This window comes from Trachypithecus francoisi, unplaced genomic scaffold (genome assembly GCF_009764315.1).
Source record: "Trachypithecus francoisi isolate TF-2019V2 unplaced genomic scaffold, Tfra_2.0 Lachesis_group20, whole genome shotgun sequence".
NCBI lineage: Eukaryota > Metazoa > Chordata > Mammalia > Primates > Cercopithecidae > Trachypithecus > Trachypithecus francoisi.
This window is the reverse complement of record NW_022681466.1, coordinates 19,305,138-19,327,872: the sequence shown is the minus strand read 5'-3', so window position 1 is coordinate 19,327,872 and position 22,735 is coordinate 19,305,138. Positions and strand designations below refer to the sequence as shown.

Below are 22,735 nucleotides of genomic sequence, written 5' to 3'. Positions count from 1 at the left end.
ACAAAAAAATACAAAAATTAGCCAGGCATGATGGTGTGTGTCTGTAGTCCTAGCTACTTGGGAGGGTGAGATGGGAAGATGGCTTGAGCCTGTGAGGTTGAGGCTGCAGTGAGCTGAGATCATGTCCCTGCCCTCCAGCCTGAGTGACAGAGTGAGGGAGGCCCTGTTACAAAAAAAAAAAAAAAAGGAAAAGGTAAAGAAAAAGTCTCTTAGCACTAAAAGTCTAGATGTAGTCTGTGTTAACCCACTTACAGCTATCTATAAAGAAAAATCCAATCTTTCGTACATACCTCTGGCTTACTTTTTTCTTATAATTATTGACATTTTTTCATATTGGTGCCAGCTTAGAGAGTGCATAAGTTATTTTGGCTTTTTGGTAGTTCATACACTTATAATTGCTATTTTTAATTTGCTATGAATTAAAAAATACAGTATGCTTTCTTCAATTCTGCTGTTTTCATATGTTGAAGATGCTGGAATGGATAGGAATGAGACCTGAGTCCCAGGAGGGCTTGGACAACTTTTCTAGTCTTTTGCTTCCTTATCTCTCAAATAAGAAGCTTCAATAAATTGATTTATATGTTTATTTTTAACGCTGATATTTTTGATTTGAAATTACATGTGATGCCTTAATTAACTATTTAGAGAAATATAAAATGTTCATTTGGGAAATACTAAAATAATCTGATATTTCTTTAAGGAAAAAAATTGCTTCTTTGTCCCTTAAGTTAATTTTTTAGTCACTTGGCTTAGAGATGTTTTCTTGATGGGTCTCTTATTTGCATACATTACTATTTTACTTTGCTTTGACAAAAATCTAAGAGGTAAAAGAAATGAGGCGGCTAAAATACCACAGCAAATTTCCATAACAGAAACTTACTACAGGAGCCTAACACTTTGGAAAAATATTTGATTAAGTACCTGGAATAATTTTGCTAGACTTAAGTGGAAGTATGCTTGCAGAATTTTGTAAAATACTTTTCTGATTTTCTTTTCTTTTCTTTTCTTTTTTTTCAGAAAGATCTTGCTCTGCTGCTCAGCTGAAGTACGCTGTTGTGATCAAACCTCACTGCAGCCTGTAACTCCTGGGCTCAAGGCATCCTTCTGCCTTGGATCCCAAGTAGCTGGGACCACAGGTGCATGCCTCTGCACTGGCTAATTTTTAAACTTTTTGTATAGACGAAGTCTCATTGTGTTGCCTAGGCTAGTCTCAAACTCCTGGCCTCAAGTGAAACTCCTGCCTCAGCCTCCCAAAGTGCTGGCACCACAGGTGCATGCCACTGTGCCTGGCCACTAAAATACTTTTCTAAGTGAAGTATTTGTCTCAATTGTAAGTTTTAATTCAGCTATATTTCCTGGAAGCGGTTCTCTGCAATTCTGTAAAATGAAACTTTAATCACAAGTGCTTGGGAATTACGTCCTTTTTTTTTTTTTTTTTTTTTTTTTTTAGTTGTCATTAATTCCTGTTGGGGGTATTGAAAAATTAGTAATATGGGAAACATACAAACAGATTTAAAAAGCACTCACCTGAAGGTACTAAAGTAGGTTCTCAAACTTGGCTGCACATTATAATTATTTGAGACTCTTTAAAACAAATTGATTGCTGGGTCCCAACCTCCACAAGTCCTTTTTTTTGTTTTTGTTTTTGTTTTGTTTTTTAATACAGAGTCTGGCTCTGTTGCCCAAGCTGGAGTGCAGTGGCATGATCTTGCAATCGCAGCTTACTGCAACCTCTGCCTCCTAGGTTCAAGTGCATTTCGTGCCTCAGCCTCCTGAGTAGCTGGGATTACAGATGCCTGCCACCACACTGGCTAATTTTTGTATTTTTGGTGGAGATGGGATTTTATCATATTGGCCAGGCTGGTCTTGTGCTCCTGATCTCAAGTGATCCACCCACTTCAGCCTCCCAAAGTGTTGGGATTACAGGCGTGAGCCACCACTCCCCGCCAAAAGTCTTGATTTAATTATTCTAGAATGTGGCCTGGGCATTAGAATTTTCTCACCCCCTCCAGGTGATCCTGATGTGAGCCAACTTTGAGAACCCCTGCACTAAAGAAACGTCCTTGGGTCTCCTTCTGTTCCCCACCTTTTGCTGCCAGAATTTGAGCCCTTACTCCCTGCTCGACTTTATGACCTCTTCCCTCCACATACTGTTGCTACATTCCTTAATAATGAATTTTTATGTTTAGTTCCCGATTTACACATCATCAGCAGGGTAGGTGTGTAAAAATAATGGTGAAGACATGAGTCTATAAAGGTGTGCATTTGATTGGATTAACAATATTAGATGGATCTATCTATCCACTCCACTGTTTTATGACACTGTGGGCAAATATGCTAACATAAGTCCTAAATTCCAAAGTAATACATTATACTTCTCTGGATTAGTCATTGATTTGTTTAGTTGGATTTTGGGTTATAGAACAATAATTGCTATTTATTCAAAGTGTTTCTGGAATGAAAACAATAGAATGTATTGCCACCTCCTTTATGTGGGTTGGGTGTGTTAGTCAAATTCAAATACAAACAAAAATTTCTTTGGTTGGTAATTCACCTGAATGCATAGGCATTAATTGGTTTGTAATGGGCATTTTGAAACATTTTTACGTCGATTTAAGTGTGGGGGAAGATTATTCTGTGTTACCTAGAGCCAAAAATCTAGAGCCTGAATCTCTTTATTCAGGCAAATGGTTTCATTTCTCTCTTCTTTCGTCTCCTTAGTGAAACAGAGGCAATTTATTGATAGGGTGATTAGCCATCCCAGTTTGCCTGGGACTAATGAGTTTCTGGGCACACTGGGATGAATTGGTCACCTTAATTGATACAGTGAAAATTAATAAGACTTTAAAGATATTTTAGGTCCTTGCATGAAAAATTATTCATGTCCTGATTTACATTACCAAATCATATATAAACTATGATGTAAATGGAAGGTTTGTGATTGTTTTCTGGATCTGGTATTACAACTTTCTTTTCAGCTTGTCATACCATTTTTAGATATTCCTCAAAAGATTTTTCCAGCAGTATTAAAAAATTCACCTTGAGAAAAATATGTATATTTTATGCACATTTTCTAGATTTCAGGAAAGAGATAATAATGTCCAAAATAGCAGGATGAGTTGGTGCTAAAATACAGAAAAAAATCATTTTTAGATCTGCTTGGAGAATACAATACCTAGTAACATAGAGAAGTTCTTTTAGTAAAATGAAATAGAAAAAGAGAACCTAATGAAGTCTAATATGAATCCATTCTTGACCCAAGTAACGTTAAAAGTCACCACATACGGCTGGGTGTGGTGGCTAATGCTGTAATCCCAGCACTTTGGGAGGCTGAGGCGGGTGGATCACCTGAGGTCAGGAGTTCGAGACCAGGCTGACCAACATGGTGAAACCCTGTCTCTACTAAAAAATACAAAAATTAGCCAGGCATGGTGGCAGGCACCTATAATCTCACCTACTTGGGAGGCTGAGGCAGTAGAATGGCTTGAGCCCGGAAGGCAGAGGTTGTAGTGAGCCAAGATCACCCCATTGCACTCCAGCTTGGGCGACAGAGAAGACCCCATCACAAAAAAAAAAAAAAAAGTCACCACATACAAATACTGCACAAAGAAAACTTAGTGAAGATGTTTGTATACTGGTTATTTTTGAGTTTCTTTGAAATAGTAAAGATAAATTATTAATTTTACATCAGAGAGTTGAAGTATTTTAGTTAAACCAGTAGTACACTTTTGCTAGGGTGTGGTTATTCTGTTTTTTTTTTTCTTTTTTCTTTCTTTCTTTCTTTTTTTTTTTTTTTGGCCTAATTTCAGATCGTTAAGGGGCTGGTTTTCTATTCTTTGGCATTAAAGGTCAGAAACACCAATTGTTGCCTTAAAGAGAAGACGAATCCAATTTTAACAGATGCTCCGTTCAGAAAATATCAAAAGCAACCCTTTACAAAAGAGTGTTAAGCATAGAGACAAAAAATATGCAGGGCATTGCCAATGTATCAGATGACAATGGGACTAAATCACACCCATTTTTGGTTTAACAGCTGTTAAAGGAGTCAAGAGACCTGGATCTAGATCCAGCTGCACCGATCCAGTGAGTGTTTGGGTAAATGCCTTCACTGCTCTGGGCGTCCGTTGATTTGCCTGTAAAATGGGAGATTTTGACTATCCTGTGTCTACAGTCTCTTAAATGATTAATATCCTATAATTCCATGTGCAGTATTCTGACGATGTCTTAGTGGATATGTGGATTTCCCCCCTTCCTTTTCTCCAGCAGTGCTCCTTTGCACCAGTCTCTGAACAGGGGCCCACACTCCTAGAATCTGAGAAAATGGCATCTTCTTCAGAGGACAGAGGTTCGTAGTCTCAGTGGTTTACTCACCTGCTACAGCTCAGCATGTGATGTGGTTTTGCTGTGTCCCCACCCAATTCTCATCTTGAATTGCAGCTCCCATAATTCCTATGTGTCGTGGGAGGGATCTGGTAGGAGGTAATTGAATCATGGGGTGGGTCTTTCCCATGCGCTGTTCTCCTGATAGTGAATAACTCTCACAAGATCTGATTTTTTTTTTTTTTTTTTTGAGATGGATTCTCACTCTTGTTACCCAGGCTGGAGTGCAGTGGTGCAATCTTGGCTCACTGCAACCTAAGCCTCCTGGGTTCAAGCAATTCTCCTGTCTCAGCCTCCCGAGTAGCTGGCATTACAGGCGCCTGCCACCATGCCCAGCTAATTTTTCTATTTTAGTAGAGATGGGGTTTCACCATATTGGCCAGGCTGGTCTCGAACTCCTGACCTCAGGTGATCTGCCCACCTCAGCCTCCCAAAGTGCTGGGATTACAGGTGTGAACCACCATGCCCATCCGAGATCTGATGGTTTTATAGAGGGGAGTTCCCCTGCATAAGCACTCTTGCCTCCTGCCATGTCAGATGTGTCTTGCTTCCCCTTTGCCCTCCATCATGATTGTGAGGCTTCCCCAGCCATGTCCACATGTGAGTCAATTAAGCCTCTTTCCTTTATAAATTACCCAGTCTCGGGTATGTCTTTATTAGCAGCCTGAGAACAGACTAAGATGGCATGATATTCTGGATCCTAATATTTGCAATTCGGATTTTGGATGAGTTACTTCCCCTTTTAGAGCCTTAGTATCTGTCTGTAATGAGAATTTTTTTTTTTTTTTCCTTAATCTCCTTTTCTAGCTTAGAGTAGCCTAAAAGAGAGTTACTCTTTTAGACCCTTCAGTTTTTTCCTTTTAAAAGTGAGATAGCATACTTTTTGGTCATCTCACACTCCCAGTGAGGCTTTCTGGGCCTCCCTTTCTCTGTTTCCTCTCTTCCCTTCCTGCTGGCAGAAGTGTGGATTGTGGAGAGCCTCATGACCCATGACTCATGCCTAGGTTGCCTGGCTACAGGGTGACGATTCTACCCAGTGCCTGGCTGCTACAGGGTGACAATTCTGCCCAGTGTCTGGCTGCTGTGAACATGTCTGATGTCTGGAGATTTCTCTGGATCTTCCATGGACAATGTTTTGAGAACCCCTTGTTAGGATGAAACACTAAGGTGCTGTTTTGCCTTATGATATTAAAAAAAAGACACGATGCAGCTAGTGAGGAGTTTTATTGGCTACAAAATAGATGCACAATGATGAGAATCTGAAGGCTGCAGTAGGAAAGTAGAGCTTTACACTCATAAACTCGCACTTTGATTCGAAAAGTGCAATATATTAAGAACATTATGAGAAGTCTGGTGAGATTGTAGAATGTTACAGAAAAAAATAATACCAGTTTCTAAGTCTGATAACTCCAAGGATATCTTTTAGAACTCATTGGTGTCTGGGCAAGGACTTTCCTTGGGGGAAAATAGATTTTACAACAGGCAGAAACTTTCATTGGTTTCATGCGTGCTTTTGGATCTCATTCACTTGACAAAGAACTAATCTTCCATTGACGGTCTCCTGGGTTATGGCCTTGATCTTTGGAGTTGCAGACGCTGAGAAAAAGAGCACGGAAGATGTCACTGCCATGCTTCCTCCACCATCTGAACTATACTCATTTTCAGTTCCCTGCTGTCAGCCCCTGAAGGCTCTCAGTGCCTTCCAAAATGATCACTAAACAATATGGCGGGCTCTGCTGCAGGGAAAAGGGATTTCCCCAAGGAGGGATTTTCTCCCACTCTCCAGGAAATGAGGGTCTCTGAACAGTGTCACCTTCTGGAGGTGAAGCCTTCATCATAGGTGTGCCTCATGTGGAACCTAGTCTCTGACCACAAGCACTTGAGGAGTTCTTTCTCTGCCTGTGGACTTTGTAGCGCTGCGCAGATTCCTTGAGCTTACAGAGCACTTAGTGCTATTCAGGGTACCTCATTTTACAGTCTAGAAAGCATGCCACATGAGGAGTGGGTGAGAAGCCAGGGATGCTTACTGTGGCAGTTTTCAAATATATAACTTATTTGCATAAGTGCCTGTTGAAACATCAATAAACCAATTCTAGACCATAGGGAAGAATTGAAATCATTAATAAAATTACAAGGGAGAATTTTGTTAAATTAAAACCTCTCCAATGGGGCCATCCCATAAAGTATGGGTTCCCCATCCTAGGACACGTGTGAAGACAGGCTCAAAGACCTTTGTCTTATTTTGTAGATGGGCAGCAGTTAGACCAACTGTTCAGTGATGATTACTCCAATGTATTCTTTGAATCTCCAGTGCCTTAGTATAGATCTATCACAAACTAATCAGAAAGTGCCACTAGTCACAGAACAGACTACAGCCTCCTGGAACTTTTCTGTGAGATATTAAAGGTAATCTGAGAAAGCATGTTTCCAGGTCAAAGGTGTTTGGGAATACTGGGCGAAACAAAGTTAAACTTTTGTCGTTTCTTCCTCTTTCTTGTTCCTTTTCCCCTTCAGAGCAGTACCTGTTCCATCTTTAACACACTGAACTGCACAACAGGACTGTTCAAGAAGAGGATCATGGCACACAGTATTTCTAACCTCATCTGGCCATAGAACACAGTGTTCATAATTCACTATTCAAATCTCATGGAACACGAGTGTTCAACAGAATCATCTGAGAAATGACATGAAATCTTTGCCTCTTAATTTTCTAGGGGTTTAGTAAACTGACTAACTGACTCCATTACTTAATAGAGACATAATACTATTAATTATCATTTTAATCTTCTTTACCGCTTGCTTTTATATATATTGAGGACAATAATGAGAGCTTACATCATTTTGTATTAGCTAATTTGTTAACTGAAAATTCCTGCCGTTTGGGAGTGAAATAAATTTTGAACCCAGGACATTTGGGAGTACACTAAGGATGATGACTACTACAACGTGGATAACCAAGCTAATTCCTTAAAAATAGAGATTCAAACAATGAAGGAAATTTTTTTACCTTTCATGCTCGACTTTGATTCTTCCATTGTCCTATAAAAGTGATAAAGGTTAAAGCTCACTTTAGTATTAGCAACGATTATAACAACTTCTCAGGATGGACTAACTTCCTTCGCTTCCTTGTAAATCCTCAGCTCTTTAATGAGGATAATTGTCTGAGCTTAGTAGTCTCACGGTCATAGGTTCATGGGAGAGCCGGACTGGATGCAGAAGGCATTGGGTACTGCCTCCTGCTAACCCTGGAGTCAGGGGAAGTTGACAAACCACCCCCTCTTTTCAGCCAGCTGCAAGCTTGGTTTCCCCTAGGATCCCTGCCAGGGTCGGGTCTCAAGCCTGAGACCCCTGAGCTTCTCAGGCTGTTCAGAGTTTGGTCTGGTGATGTTTTATTTATGTATTTTTATAAAACTTCTATCCCTTCCTTTCAGGTCATAGAATATACATGCCCTTTATATGGCCAACTGTTGTTATTTCCTGGGGTGGCCAGAAATATCAGATTGAAAGTCTAGACATCTCTATCTCTTATGCATCTTTTTTTTTTTTTTCTTGCTAGTGGACTAACACATTCCCCCTGCCTTCTTTTTTTTTGGAGCCAAAATTGGGTGCATTCCTACTGGGAAACACGATGGCCAAAACCTTTTGAATTGTTTCCTTCTAGAGACCTTAACTCTTCTGACTGCAAATCTTAGTGTCCTGTGAGTATTAGTTGATTAATTACACTTGCTGCTCAGTGAACTACAACTGACTATAGGTATCTTCTGGAGAAGCTCAACACAACTTTTCTTTTGCTAGAGTGACTCTTGCTAATAGAACCCAAAGATGCACACATATACCCAAAGGAGCTGGATGCCTCTTGCATGCTCCTGTCATGCCAGCCTTTGCCTTACCCTTCGCTCTCTCCCTCCAGGAGCCGTCGGTACGTGGTGATTTCCTTCTCCAGGTGGGTTTTGATGCCCAGCAGCACTTGGTATTCATTGTTCTGCCGCTCCAGGTCATGGCGTAGCTGCATCAGTTCCTCCTCGTAGTGGGAGATGATCTCTTGCATGTCCTGGAGCTTGCAGGAGTACCGAGACTGGGTCTCAGATAACATGTTTTCCAAAGCAGATTTCTGAAAGAGGAAATGATCTTTTGTTAATTAACTGATGGCTTGATTGAGTCAATAACAGGTGACTGTTGAGTATTTAGCAGAAGCCGACCAGTTGGCTAGGTGTCTTGGTAGCTGCTGAGGACACCAAGGTGAGAAGTAGGCTGACTTACAGGTTCGGGACTTGGGCAGTCAGGAGTTGAGTGACGCTGGGACTTTCGAAGTCCATTGCTTTGCTCTGAACTGTTCTTTAACTCCTTACATTTTATCTTTGACCAGACTGAAAACTCCCAAAGAGCGACAGCAACTGGGACTGCTATCTCTTTGTATCTTCGGAGAAGGGTCTCGATTAGGGATGCCAGATAAAATAGAGAACGTCTAGTTAAATTTGAATTTCAGATGAGCAATGAGTAATTTTTTAGTGTAACTATGTCCAAAATATTGCTCCACCTGCATATACTAAAAAAAAATTGTTTTTTTTATTTGAAATTCCAACTAAACTGAGTGTCCTATATTTTAATTTGGTAAATCTGGCAACCCTAGTCTCAAGCAATGCTTTTTGATTATGATGATGGTAAAAAAGAAATGTCATTTTTTGAGGAAATTCTAACAGCTGCCAAATGAAGTTTCTGGGCTAGAATACGGAGCACTGAGTTCAAGGCCCAGTTCTGTTTGCATGTAACACCTGCTTTTCTGAAGTGCATAATTGTAACCTTAAATAGAATCTCATAACTGTGCTGAATACTCTCCCTTTATCGTGGCTGCTAATTTTCAGGGGGGCCGTTCATGCTCCCTGGTGGTTAGAGCACATTTCCCTGGTCAGCCACTCTCCTACTCTCCCAGGGGGTTATTTTGTTCCCTCTCCTCTGTCCTTCCCATCCTTCCTCTGAGTCCATGGCCTCGCTTCCTGATTTCATTGATGAAACGAAAGCAATCGGGAGAGACCGCCCACTGCTCCCGCCATTGCTCCCACGCACATGCTTGAATCTGAGTGTGGGTGCTGGCTTCCCTGTGTTCTTTTGCGTCAGCTGTCTGTGCTCCAGTCATCTCGGCAGTTGCCGGCCTCCTTGCATCATCAGTGTTCTCCTCTCTACTGGATTATTCCCACCAGCTTTCACATAGAATAATTTCTCCTACCTTAAAATGTATCTTTCTTAAACTCGTATCTACCTTCAGCTATCGTCCAATTTCTCTGCTCTCCTTCAGCTACAGCAAAGCTCCTCAAAAAGTGGTCTATACCTGCTGTTCCTCTTGAAACCCCTCCAAGGTAGCCTACAAAGCCCTGCACAGTCTGGCTCTGTTGGGACCCCACGGCCTCACCCTCTCTTCCTCCCTCTTCCCCTCCCTTCCCCTCCCTTCCCCTCCCTTCCCCTCCCTTCCCCTCCTCTTCTCTCCTTTCTTCTTCCGGTCCTTCATTCACTGCAGCCACATGGACTTCCCTGCTGCTCCTCCAACTCATCAGACACACTTGGGCCTTGTTGCTTTTGCACTTGCTGTTCCCTCCTCCTGGAACACATCCCATCCCCATATCAAGCACCTCCTTACCTCTTTGCTCACTGCCACTGTAACAGGAAAACCTTTCCTGACCCCCTTGTTTAAGATAGCAGCTCTTCACCCTGGTGCGTCTGCCCTCCTCCTCTGCTTCATCTCTGTAGCAATTTTCTCCATCTAACATATATATTTTGATGATTTGCACATTTAGTATCTGTCACTCCTACTAGAATGTAAACTCCTTCGTTAAAAGATCCTCAGTGCTAAGGATTGGTGTCAGATAGTAGAATGCATGAAAATGGGTATACATGCCTTGCCTGTTTCACAGGGCCATTGTGAAATACTGTATGTTAAAATGTTTTGAAAGCTGCAAGACACTATACTTATTTTTGTACTCATGATCTCTACAGTGCACATTTGCAGTGTCTGTTCACCGTCACGGATGCATAAAACACAGCAGTCATTTACCCAAGTGCACCTGCCACGTAAATGAACAAATCATTGCCTCTCAAGACTGAGGGCAGAATCGCACTTGGCAATTATAAGGATGAATGATTAGAAGACTCAGTAGGGTATACTGGGAATCAAATGATAGACCTTCATAAATTTTGAATGCTTATGACACATGCTAAGCATTTTTCTAAACTGTGAAGATGATAGAAATGACTTGGACACAAGAACTTAAGAGTTTTCTGGGTAATGCGACACATACCTAAATGAATAGGGCAGTGCTTTGGAGTGAGCCAGGCCTGGATCTGCCACCTAACATGTTGGCACTGGAATTTCTCTATATCAGGGTTTGAGGGAGGTAGCCTGGTTGTAAGTGGAGAGGGCACTGATAGAAATTATGGGGGTCTAGAATCCCCCCTCCTCCAAATAAATCACATGGTTTCACCACCAGTCACTTCCTAGCTGTGTGACCTTGGCCACTTTATTTTACTGTTGGAGTTTTGGTTTCCTCATCGCTAAAATGGGGACACTAAGACCTATCTGGAAAAGTTGCTCTAAGGATTAATGACATTTAATATCATGAACTACTTAGCACAACGCCTGGCACCATCTGGACATTCAATACATGGTAGCCCTTTATTATGGTTCTCATCATAAATGATTTGGATGGAAAGTGGAAAGTGAGAGGTGTCCCAAGGGAGCGGAGGGTCAGGGCCTGGAGAGAGGTCTCAGAAGGCTTCATGGAGGAGGTAGTGTGGGACCCAGCGTTTTCCCAGCCTCGACTCACCGTGCTGTACTGTGCCTGCAGGTCAATCTCCAGGGCCTGGAACGTGCGCTTCAGCTCGTGGATGTCACCTTGTCTGCTCTGCACAGCAGCTGGACTGGCTGCTTCCTGGGACATGGCTGCAGACTGTAGGACCAAGCAAGGAGAAGGCATCAGCATTGGGACCTCATGGAAATGCAACCTTTGGGAAGTTTGTGCATCTTTCTTTTACCTGTTCTTTATACCAAGTGTCCAAGTCTCGATGCTTCTTCTTTATTATAAGCTCATATTCCTGTCTCATATCCTCCAGGACCTTAATCAGATCTTCCTTGGGACCTGTATCCACCTTCACATTGACACTGAAGTCACTTGGCACATGATGCTTCTCCATTTCCTGTTTAATAACAGAGAAAGAAAATGAACTGGGTTTGACAATCAGAAGGCTGGATTGCCATGTTGATTGGCAGTGGTCAATGGATCTTTTAAACATTCTGATTATGTGGTTGCTCCACTGTCGCTGGTTTGGTTTCTCAAGTGTTACTTGTTGATGATAAAACATTGTATACTTTTATCTCTAATAATTTTATAAAATAAAGAATATCTTTGAGACCAACCTGACCAGCATGGTGAAACCCTATCTCTACTAAAAATACAAAAAATTAGCCGGGTGTGGTGGTGCACGCCTATAATCCCAGCTACTTGGGAGGCTGAGGCAGGAGAATCCCTTGAACTTGGGAGGTGGAGGCTGCAGTGAGCCGGGATCACGCCACTGCACTCCAGCCTGGGTGACAGAGCGAGACCCTGTCTCAAAAAAAAAAAACAAAACATAAGGCAGGTAATTAAATAGCCTCCGTGATTACTGACTTGATCCGTGGTTGAAAATATTTCAGAAAGAATTACGCTTCCATAGTGTGTAAAGTCCTGTTCGGCAGATGTGGATTGGTGAAGTGACAACATAGTTAGGCAGCAGAACCTTCCAGGCTATAGGCCAAAGCTTTCGGGAAGCCGTTCAAAAGGCAAACAGCAGAAAGAAGGGGTGGAGGCTTTCAAAATCTCGTCAATGCCTTGTGACTCTGTGGGGCTGACGCCCATAGGATTTCATGAAAACCAAGCAGCCACAGGAAAGATTTAATTAACAATCATTGTCTAACCAGCTGTTCAGAAACTGGGCTCTTTGATGTTCAGAAGCAATTTTGTTTTCCTACCATGGGAACTGTTTTTCTATCATTTTATCAGAGTCTCGAGGACTTGTGATAGATGGTAACTCTAAAAGTCAGTTAAATGCTTCTGGAAATTAGGATTCTTTAGTTTTGTCCCACATCACACTTGTCTTGGTTGATAGCAGACTCTTTTCATTATATTGTCCCCTAATTTGCTGAACATTGGGCCAGTGATGGAAGTCCAGTCTCACATATTGATTTTTATAGTAACATATTAACAAGCACATCTAGGTAAACATTGTGTGGTAACAAAACTGTTGACCAATTCATCATTAATTATGATTGCATTTTGGTTGTTGTATTTGACATGTGAGTAGCAAAACTTGAAATTAGAAACTTTAGATATTTATATGTTTTTCTAATGAGTATTTAGGGTGAAGGACAAGGGGATTGGCATCCAGGTGGTGGTTTCTTCTGTAGCTGTCGAATCAGCCTGAGATGTTCATGCTAAGAGCTGTGTTCATTACTAGGAGTTCCTGGGGAGTCCTACCTGTTCATGGCGCTTCTTCATGAGAATGAGCTCCTTCCTCATTCCCTCCACCTCCTGTTCTAGGTCTGTTGTGACAATGGTCAGGTTGTCTAAGGTCCTTCGGAGTCCCTCGACTTCAATTTCCAAGTCTCTCTTAAAGGAGTGTTCATTTTCATACCTTTGGTGAGAAGGAAGAGAAGAGTACACCCGTTTGTTGGAAGGACATGGTTTTTGAAAGGGTTCATTTTCATTTAGAGGTGAATGTTTTACTTGTTAGGTTTAAAGACAGATGATAAATACATATAGGATGTCTTTTGTATGTCAGTTTCATGCTACACTTTTCCATGATGGTGACTCAACGCCAACTTTTAAATTGAGTAGGGAGAGCAGGATAATAAACATTCACATACCCATCACCTATATTTAGCAACTGTGAATGTTTTGCCGTATTTATGTCGCCTATTTCATTGCTGAAGTATTTCAAAGCAGATTATAGATGTGATGACATTTTAAGACTAAATACTTCAGGATGCATCTTTTAAGAAAAATATATTTTAAAATAAACAGGCTGGGCACGGTGGCTCACACCTGTAATCCCAGTACTTTGGGAGGCTGAGGTGGGCAGATCACGAGGCCAAGAGATTGAGACCGTCCTGGCCAACATGGTGAAACCCTGTCTCTACTAAAAATATAAAAATTAGCTGGGCGTGGTGGCGCGCACCTGTAGTCCCAGCTACTTGGGAGGCTGAGGCAGGAGAATTGCTTGAACCTGGGAGGTGGAGGTTGCAGTGAGCCGAGATTGCGCCACTACACTCCAACCTGTCTCAAAAATAAATAAATAAATAAAAAAATACACATAATAACATTACACCTAAACATTAATAACAACCCTTTAATATAATCTAATTCATGATTCATATTCAAATTTCCCCATACTATAACATATGCTTTATATCTGGTTTGTTTAAACTAAGGTTCATTCAAGTAACACACAGTGCATTTGCTGTTGCTATGCCTTTTCATTATAGGATTTTAGTTGTAGGTAATGGCAAGACCAGTTTTCCTTTTTTTTTTTTTTTTTGAGACGGAGTCTCACTCTGTTGCCAGGCTAGAGTGCAGTGGCGTGATCTCGGCTCACTGCAACCTCCACCTCCCGGGTTCAAGTGATTCTCCTGCCTCAGCCTCCCAAGCAGCTGGGACTATAGGCATGTGCCACCATGCCCAGCTAATTTTTGTATTTTTAGTAGAGATGGGGTTTCATCACGTTGGCCAGGATGGTCTCGATCTCTTGACCTCGTGATCCATCTGCCTTGGCCTCCCAAAGTGCTGGGATTAGAGGCGTGAGGCACCGCGCCCAGCTGAGTTTTTCTTTTGTAAAGCAAACAAACAAAAACCCGAACAACACTGTGAAGAAGGAACTTACTTGAGGTTGAAGTCATCCACTGCCATCCTGGCATTGTCAATGAGAAGGATAATCTGAGCATTGGTCATCTTACCATCCACTATCTGTAAAACATGCACAAAAGGTTATCTTGCTTGGACACACCCACACATGACCGCTGAATATTTGACTTGTTAGTACAGACCACTTCTTGTTCTGGCAGTGGAACAATGAATGACCGAGTCAGTAAATGCTTAGTGAGCACATACTAGGTGCAAAGCAGATTGATTTTAAAGTAAAAATATGATCTGCAGTCAGTGTTACTGCCTTTCTTCTTTTTACATGGAGTTTTGACAGGCTTGGATTGATGCAACTGCTGAAAGAATGATATAGGAAGGGGAAGGACAGTAATTATTCAAAATGCCTTCTAACTTTTTAGGTTATGGACATGTCATAGCATTTTGCTTAATTAAGCTCATCCACAGCTGAAGATGTTAAAAGGACTTTAGGTTCTGATCCTTTTCTTATTGTGTTAGGTTGGTGAAAAACTGATTTTTGCCATTACTTTTAATTAGTTCAGCCCTCCAAAAGTACAAAAATTATTATTTTAGATGAACCTAATTCTTACTTGTGATAGCATTCATGTTTCTAATCAGTGTTACTGAGCAAAGCTAACACTAATATTCAATGTATTTTGTAATAGTCATCACAGAACACAATTTTTTTTTTTTTTTGCCCAAAGTGACTGTAGCCATACACATAACTTGTAGATGTGTTTACGTCATTGCAACTTACTCTGGGATGAGAATGCTCTCATTGTAGCTATTAAAATATTAACTGAAATAATTCCTTACCATCTAAGGAACATGCCTAATAAGCTTTAGTAGTGGTAAGGCCTCCAGTTAAAGACTTTCACTAGATGTTTGTATAATTTTTTTTACTTTACAAATAAAAATATTATTGAAAGCACTTACTCGAGCAATTGTGTATACATTTATGATTTATAAACACTTGTAGATATGTTATAGTCAGAGAAATAGCTCACATTCAATGTATGTCACTGTCTTTAGGGTAGAAGATGTCTCATTGTCAAAAGTGTAATAATGCTTTTATACCAAGTATTGTGCTGGACTAGAAACTTGGAGTTTTTGTTTTGGTTCTGGCTCTGTTCTTAACCATCCAAGTGGATGCATCAGGCTGCATCACTCTATTCTCCAGGCCTCAGTTTCATCCGTTGTCAAATAAGGAGTCTACACTAGAGCCAGAGGACCTTAGAGGTCTTAGCTCTAAATTTCTGTAATTTAGTTGGAGTCAGAGAATCCTGGGTAATTCTCATTATATTTATATAGCTCATTTCTTTATTTAGAAAGCATTTTCTTAGGACAAAGTTATACTTCGATACAAAGGCACCTTTTAAAAATCTTGTCATGTTTAAAGCTCCACTGATCCTATGGAATCTGGTATCATGAATGCACAATAGCAGGATTTAAAGATGGCACAAATGCTGGGTCTGGAACTCAAGGAGCTGGGCCTGGGATCCTGCTCCACACTTACTGGCTGGGTGAACTTGGCTGAGTCTCAGTTTCTTCATCCGTAAAATAGCAATAGTAATAGTTACTTCATCAAAGAGTTATGAGAATTAGAAGAGAGTACGTCAAATAATGTCAAATAGCATATTCTTGGCATATTATAGACAGTGAAAAATTGGTCGAAACTGAATTAGTTCAGAAAAAAAGTAAAAAATACACTTTTCTGTTTTAAAATCTAGCACTTTTGTAGAGTCACTGACTACACTGCGAGCATCTCCAGGTTCTATATGCTGAGATGCCTGCTCAGACTTTTTCTGTTCATGGTGGGATATAGCCAGGCTGGCTGCTTCTGCCTCATTCTTTTTCCCCTTGTGGGATTCCAAGTGGTACTATGGCCTCTTCCCTTGCTATAAAAAAGGATACTTTTAGGTATTTACTGTTCTCCTCTCCACAGTGCTGCTTACGGGCATTCTTACCAATACTTCTCCCTCCGGACCAATTATTCTTTGCGTTATGTAAGCTCACGCAAAATGAAAAGTAGCTCTATCCCAAAGAGCCTGGGGACCATTGTGGGGTAACCCTTACTTACTTGTGCACTGAGGTTTTCTACTTCTATTTGACACATACTATGAGGTGTTAACCTACATCCAGAGAATCAGAAAATCAAAAATACTGTCTATGGGCTTATTTATCTTTTCTGAGTTAAATTGGTAATTTATCTATTGCAAAGTCCACCTCAAGTGTCTGATTTCCCCAGCTATCATTCTCATAGCACTCAAATGTGAATTCTGAAATGTACTTGATATAGAGCACATTCCAGATTCTCCTGAAGGCCCTGAGCTAATTCTTTTAAAAGCAAGTTGGTATATTCGTGCAACATTGTTGCTTCAGGATGTTTGATCTCCTACCAGGGAGAGGAAATAGAATGTTTGACTGTAAACCAAAATGCCAAATATAGTCCGATTGAGAATCATTCAAGGTGTTTTATTTATGATACTCCTATGACTATGTCCAATTCTGGATTTCAAAAGGATTGAATTAATTTTTAAACTCAACTTCTTATCAACTTTTGGAGTGACATTTAATACACTTAAAGTGAGGGTGCGGAGAGCTGTATCCACTCAGAGCATTTCACCAAGATCCAGGAAGCATAAACCTCAGGTAATTGTGGGACCTCCTTGCACCTCTGTTTTCTCATCTTCAAATGAGGGAGTTTGGGGTAGATAGACAATCTGAACTTTAAAGAGTTGCTTTCTTCAAATATGGAGAAAACAGTGTTAGACATAAAAATCCAGAAAAGAATGAAATTCAAAGCTAAAGAAGTTTCCTATTTAATCTCAGAACCCAGAATTCCAGGTCATCTGAAGGGTGGGCAGGTTGCTCCCCAACCCCTCATTGCACCTACTTACTTTTCTCAGTTCTGTTTCAAAGGATTTAGACAACGATTACGTCTCAGTCTCCTTATCTATAAATTGAGAATAAAAATACCTGCTTCACACAGTTGTGAGGATTAAATGAGATAATGTGTATGAAATATGTGTTGTGTGGTTAATGATGCAAGTATAATGCATTATGTTTATTCATACTAAGTGTCATTTTTTGTATGAGGTGGGCTAGGCAGCACCACACTGTAGTGAAATTTATGAGACTACTGGAAACAGACCTGAGTTAGAATCCCACCTCTGCTTCTTGCTGATGACTTTGGATGGCTATTTCACTTTTTTCCAAGCTTCCATTTCCTTACAGGGTTCTTGCAGAATCAAATCAAATAAAATAATATGGAACATTTCCATCATTGCAGAATGCTCTTGGATGGTGTTGATATGTGTATTAAATATTCAGCAGGATGCCTAGGTACATAATACGTGCTCAATAAACATTTCCCTCCCTTTCCTTCCTTTTTTTTCGGTTAAATCTCTTCTGCTAGCTCCTAAATTATTTGACCGGTTCTAACCTTGTATTTCTTTTGGGAGTCATGGTCTCCCTTTGCTCTCCATTTGCAAAAATCTTTAATTCCTCCTTTCTACAACCAAAGCAACTTTACTAAACAAAAAAACATGATGAGGACTGTTGAGTCACCTTGTTTTTTTTTTTTCACAAAGACAACCATGCACTATATAGTTAAGGTAATTACAGTCAGTTATTAGGTTGATTATTCAATAATTAGGGTTCATTACAAGGACAGATTTATATTATCTTGACTGGTCCTTCCTACATTCAAGCAAGGATGACTGAGTGTTGTGAAATAATATGGTATAAATATTGGAAACTTGTGATGCTCTTTCTAGGGGAGTTTAAATCATAGTCTTACAGAGAATTTTCTGGGACTGCTTTATATAAGAGGGGAGTTAGATAGCTTTAAAAAATAACCTATAAGATGATTGGATTCCTTCTACTTCTAGCTAATGTTATGAGACATCCTGGAAGGTATGTGCTTAGTTTTTTTGGGGATTGGTTACAGAGTTAGTTTTTTTTGAAGAAGGTCTTTATAGCCATCCCAACTCTCAGGTTCTAAAAATTATGCTCATTTTATTATTATTGTTTCTAGTGGTATGCCATTCTCAGAACTGTGAGCAACTTTATCTTCAACCAACCCGCAAGCGGAAATATCTAGGGATGTCACGGTGACCTATATGCTGGGGTGGTGATAACTTTTAGGTGTAATGTTCAAAATAGTCTAACAGCCTTTTGTTGATGGATAACCACATTGTTCAAAAAAATTTGAGGTGGAGCAGAACTGAGGTAATGAGAAAGTAAACATTCTCTTATCCCTGGTGCACTGAGCATGCAGCATGAATACTGGCCCTTATCATTTCTATGACATCGTTGGGTCATAAGTGACACTAAACAGCAGCTGGTTGCCTTACATTTTAAAGATGTTTTTGGTGTGTGAGAGATCAGGTAGTCTCATTTTCGAAACAGTCTGTAGCACTTCTGTCATTTTTGCTGCCTTCTTTTTCTACGTTATCCAGGGACAAAAGATTAATTATACAGAACAGACGATTCCAACTCCAAATTTAAGGTATAATAAGAAAACATTCCCCAAAACCTTTGTGCACCATTACTTCAAGCGCTGTTGCCATTTTCCTGGCAATTGTCTTCTGGACTGATTTCTCCTCCCGAGAGTTCCCAGGCAAAGCAGCCCCACCTGGAGCTCCCGGGTTACCCAGTAGCTTACCTGCTCCTGCAGGTGTGTGATATTTTCCTCATACTGGGAATAATCTTTCTTACTGCCAGGATCTCTCTGCTGGTGCCACTTCAGGATGCGGCTTTCCAGCTTCATGTTGGCCTCCTCCAGGGCGCGAACCTTCTCCAGGTAGGAGGCCAGGCGGTCGTTGAGATTCTGCAGGGTGGCCTTCCCATTTCTGCCTAGGAGGGGGCTGCTTCTTCCAGAACCCCAAGACCCTCCAGCGGGTGGGCAGCTCCGCGTGGTGAAGGACAGGGAGATGCGGGTTCCCCCTGCACCGCCGTGGACGGTGGGAGCCCTGGGGAAGCTCCTGGGCCGGCCCCAGCCATCTCCGGTGCCATGGAAGGAGGCCGAGGGGGTCTGGCTGAAGCTGCGTCTGGAGTTCATGGTCCCATCTGTGTTTGGGATGGGGCTGGGCTCTGTTCCACTCCCTGGTACCGCAGAACTGAGCCTCCCCAGACTGCCCTGGATGGTTTTATGGCCTTTGCTGTGGGAGTTCCCTTCTCTGACAATTGTACCGACAAGATCGTATCATTGTGCAACCTGTGTTTCCTCTTGGTCAATCCCAAAGTGCCCCGGGCCTTCGCACACTGTTGTTGTTTAGAGCCACATCAATATGACAGTTTGCTTCCTCCCTTCCCCTGGTAACCGGAGGTGTGGCCCACGACATCAGGCGGGTATTAGGCTCAGGTATCTTTCTAATCTTGCCGTGAAGTTTTTCCATTGTTCACTTACCTGGAATGGGTTAGGTTAAAGTCCACCCAAAAGAAAGCATATTCGGTGTAGTATAGATTTCCTTAAAAAACAAAAAAAAAAAAAACACAAAAAAACAGACATTAAACAACAGAGATACACACACCTTTTTCCACCCCCAGTAAGCTCCACCTCTAAAGGGAGGGTGAGTGAGCCTGAGAAGGGAGAGCCAGCTCAGAACAGGATCTCCAGTCCTGGAATAAAGCTCGCTGTGCTGAGGCAATTGAGAAGATGGTGAATATCTGATGCCTCTGTGACAGTCACTGTTTGAAGGAAAGTACTTTCAAAGGACTCGCTCTTAAGAACAAACCCTCAATTATAGATATAATTAATGAATGAATGACCGAACCTTCCACTTCCAGGGTGCCTTTCATTCCAGCACACCTCAAAACCAAACAACCCTGGCCTGCGCTCAGGACTTCCCTTGGCCCTCGGGGAGGAATGCAGCCGTTGTGAGCAGCCCCGGACCCTGGCTGAGCCTGCCACGGCTGGGTTCTGTGTGTCTGTGACCTGCAGAGGGACGATGGAAAACAGGAAACTTGCCATGGGCTGTCAAATGTGGTTGATGAATCTTATATTTCATCTGCCAAGGTAAAGGTTAGGAATGAATAAAGAAGCAGTCTGGGGGCGGGAGCCACGTGCTAGTTACTGGCAGCTAGATTTAAAGGGGACTTACAATAAAATACCAGCGCAGAAAGGGCTTCTAGCCTGTCTGGTTCCAAGCCACTAATCGGACAGATGAGGAAAGCTGAGGCCTATGGTGGTGGGGAGGTTCGTGGCAGAGATGGGGCTAGATTCTTTCTCCACATAGCACTGTTATCTGGGGTTGAATCTTGACAGGTCCTGTACCACAGTTCTCTTTCATAATAATAGAACTTGTCAGTTGATGTAGCTCTTTTATATTCTTTATTGAATCCTCACAACTCTTTATGTAGTCAGGCAAGGGTTGTTGTCTTCATTTTGCAGAGAAAGAATCAAGGTCTCACGGGGTGAATGATCCGGAGATGATTTGCATGTGCAGTGTAATTGAGCGCATGAATTCATAGGTGGCACTGCCCGTGTCTGTGCTGTCCTCCCTGCCTGGAAAGTCACCCACCCCACCTCCTCTATAGTTCAAGGGCTACCTCCTTCAACAGTCATTTTCTGAATTCTCCTGCATGAGTTGGGTGACCCTCTAGGAGGAACTGCCCCTTCTGGATGCTGAGGTCCTCCGGAGGGGCAGACACCTTGGCATCCCACTTCATGGTGGAAGCTGGGAGCCCCCCGCCAGGCCCAGCCACCTCCTGTGCCTGGGATGAAGTCCACCCCATTCTTTCACCCCATTATATTGCATTTGTCACACTCCTCTGAGACCGCAGGCTTCTTGAAAGCAGAGTTGATGTCTTCCATTTTTGAGCACCAAAGTCTGTCTTCTTGGTGGTACTTTACAAATGTGTGTTAATCATAAACTTTTAGAGTCAGGGCTTTAACACAGGTCCCCTGATGACATTACCTTCTGCTCCTTTTAGGACTGTGGGTTATAAAACTAGAAAGTAGGAAAACGCCTATCCTGGGTATGGATTAACCATCCACGAAGGCCAATCCTTTCCAATTACAAATAAAGCCACCCGAAAGCACACCAGCTTTGCCCCTCCCTGTCTTACAACAAAACCTTATCAGGGAAGAGTCTCTGAATATTTTTTATTTCACTGTGCACGGGCTGGAAAAATGAGCCTCCAAGCCTCAGGGAAGCTTGGAGAGTGCTTAGAAAGAATGCCTACAGTCACTTACATCTCAGCTATGAGAAAAAGACAAAAGAGACACGTGATAAAAATAGAGCAAATGAGGGAACTAGAGAGACTTGTTTGGTGAGTGGTGGCAAGCAGTGTTCTGTGGATGTGGACGGTTCCTGGTCATCAAAGTTATGGTCAGCTCTGGTTCCTGTTCACCCGGAACCAGCCTTACCAAAGAAGAAAACATTTACCGTTAGCATGTGCAAGGGCTGGGCTGCACTGGCTTTCTCTAAATTCTCTCACCAGAATCTACAATGGAATGAATGCTTCTCTACTCATTTCAGGCATGTCTGAGTGGCAGTGACTTGTCAACCCCATAAATTTGGCCACTGTCTCATTTTATGTCTGTGTGTGGGAGTTTTGATTTACAGGAGTTATCCTTGAGCAGAAGTTTTCTTGTATCATAGCAGGACCAGGGCAGGGAAAAACTGGTGGTGAGATCTGAGAGCACTGGGGAGAAATAGTCTCTTCCAGTACTGTTATATGACGGTCTCCCATAACATTTTTTTTTTTTTTCTCGAGATGTAGTCTTGCTTTGTTACCCAGGCTGGAGTGCAATGGCACAATCTTGGCTCACTGCAATCTCCACTTGCTGGGTTCAAGCGATTCTTCTGCCTCGGCCTCCCGAGTAGCTAGGATTACAGGTAGGCACCAACATGCCTGGCTCATTTTTTGTGTTTTTAGTAGAGAAGGGGTTTCACCACGTTAGCCAGGCTGGTCTCGAACTCTTGACCTCATGATCTGCCCATCTCAGCCTCCCAAAGTACTGTGATTACAGGCATGAGCCACCGTGCCTAGCTGATTATCCATAGCTTCTTTTTTTCTTTTTGAGACGGAGTCTCGTCCTGTGGCCCAGGCTGGAATGCAGTGACACGTTCCCGGCTCACTGCAAGCTCCACCTCCCGGGTTCAAGCAATTCTTCTGCCTCAGCCTGCTGAGCAGCTGGGACCACAGTCACGTGCAACCACGCCCAGCTAATTTTTGTAGTTTTTAGTAGAGATGGAGTTTTACCGTGTTGGCCAGGCTGATCTTCAACTTCTGACCTCGTTATCCACCCGCCTTGGCCTCCCAAAGTGCTGGGATTACAGGCGTGAGCCACCGCACCCAGCCCTGATTTTCCATAACTTCTAATGTGTAGAGTTCCATTGGATTTTAAAAGAAATGATGCTTTTTTGGGGTAAAAATGATACATGCTTATTATACAAAATCAAGTGATACATGATAGTACAGGAGAAAATATTTTAAAATTCTAC

At 41.9% G+C, this 22,735-nt stretch overlaps 1 protein-coding gene and 1 long non-coding RNA gene across 4 annotated transcripts in view; one reads left to right on the top strand and one right to left on the bottom strand.

Annotated features, from left to right (window-relative positions):
- LOC117067040 overlaps window positions 1-22,735 on the top strand; it is a 185,729-nt gene that overhangs the window by 3,892 nt on the left and 159,102 nt on the right. For 2 of the 3 annotated variants that reach the window (XR_004430577.1, XR_004430575.1), the window contains 2 exons: window positions 1,018-1,136; window positions 11,217-11,445. This is a non-coding gene — a long non-coding RNA (uncharacterized LOC117067040). Of the gene's footprint in view, window positions 1-1,017; window positions 1,137-11,216; window positions 11,446-22,735 lie in introns of those variants that run through there. The other variant, XR_004430576.1, reaches the window with a different exon arrangement.
- Window positions 5,586-19,749, bottom strand: KRT23 (keratin 23). The gene is made up of 8 exons (XM_033183061.1): window positions 18,949-19,749; window positions 14,284-14,366; window positions 12,882-13,038; window positions 11,404-11,565; window positions 11,196-11,318; window positions 8,271-8,491; window positions 7,388-7,419; window positions 5,586-5,976 (listed from the first exon to the last, which is right to left on the bottom strand). Exons 1-8 carry the CDS (start codon window positions 19,342-19,344, stop codon window positions 5,882-5,884), a joined length of 1,269 nt encoding a protein of 422 aa, XP_033038952.1. The 5' UTR covers window positions 19,345-19,749; the 3' UTR covers window positions 5,586-5,881.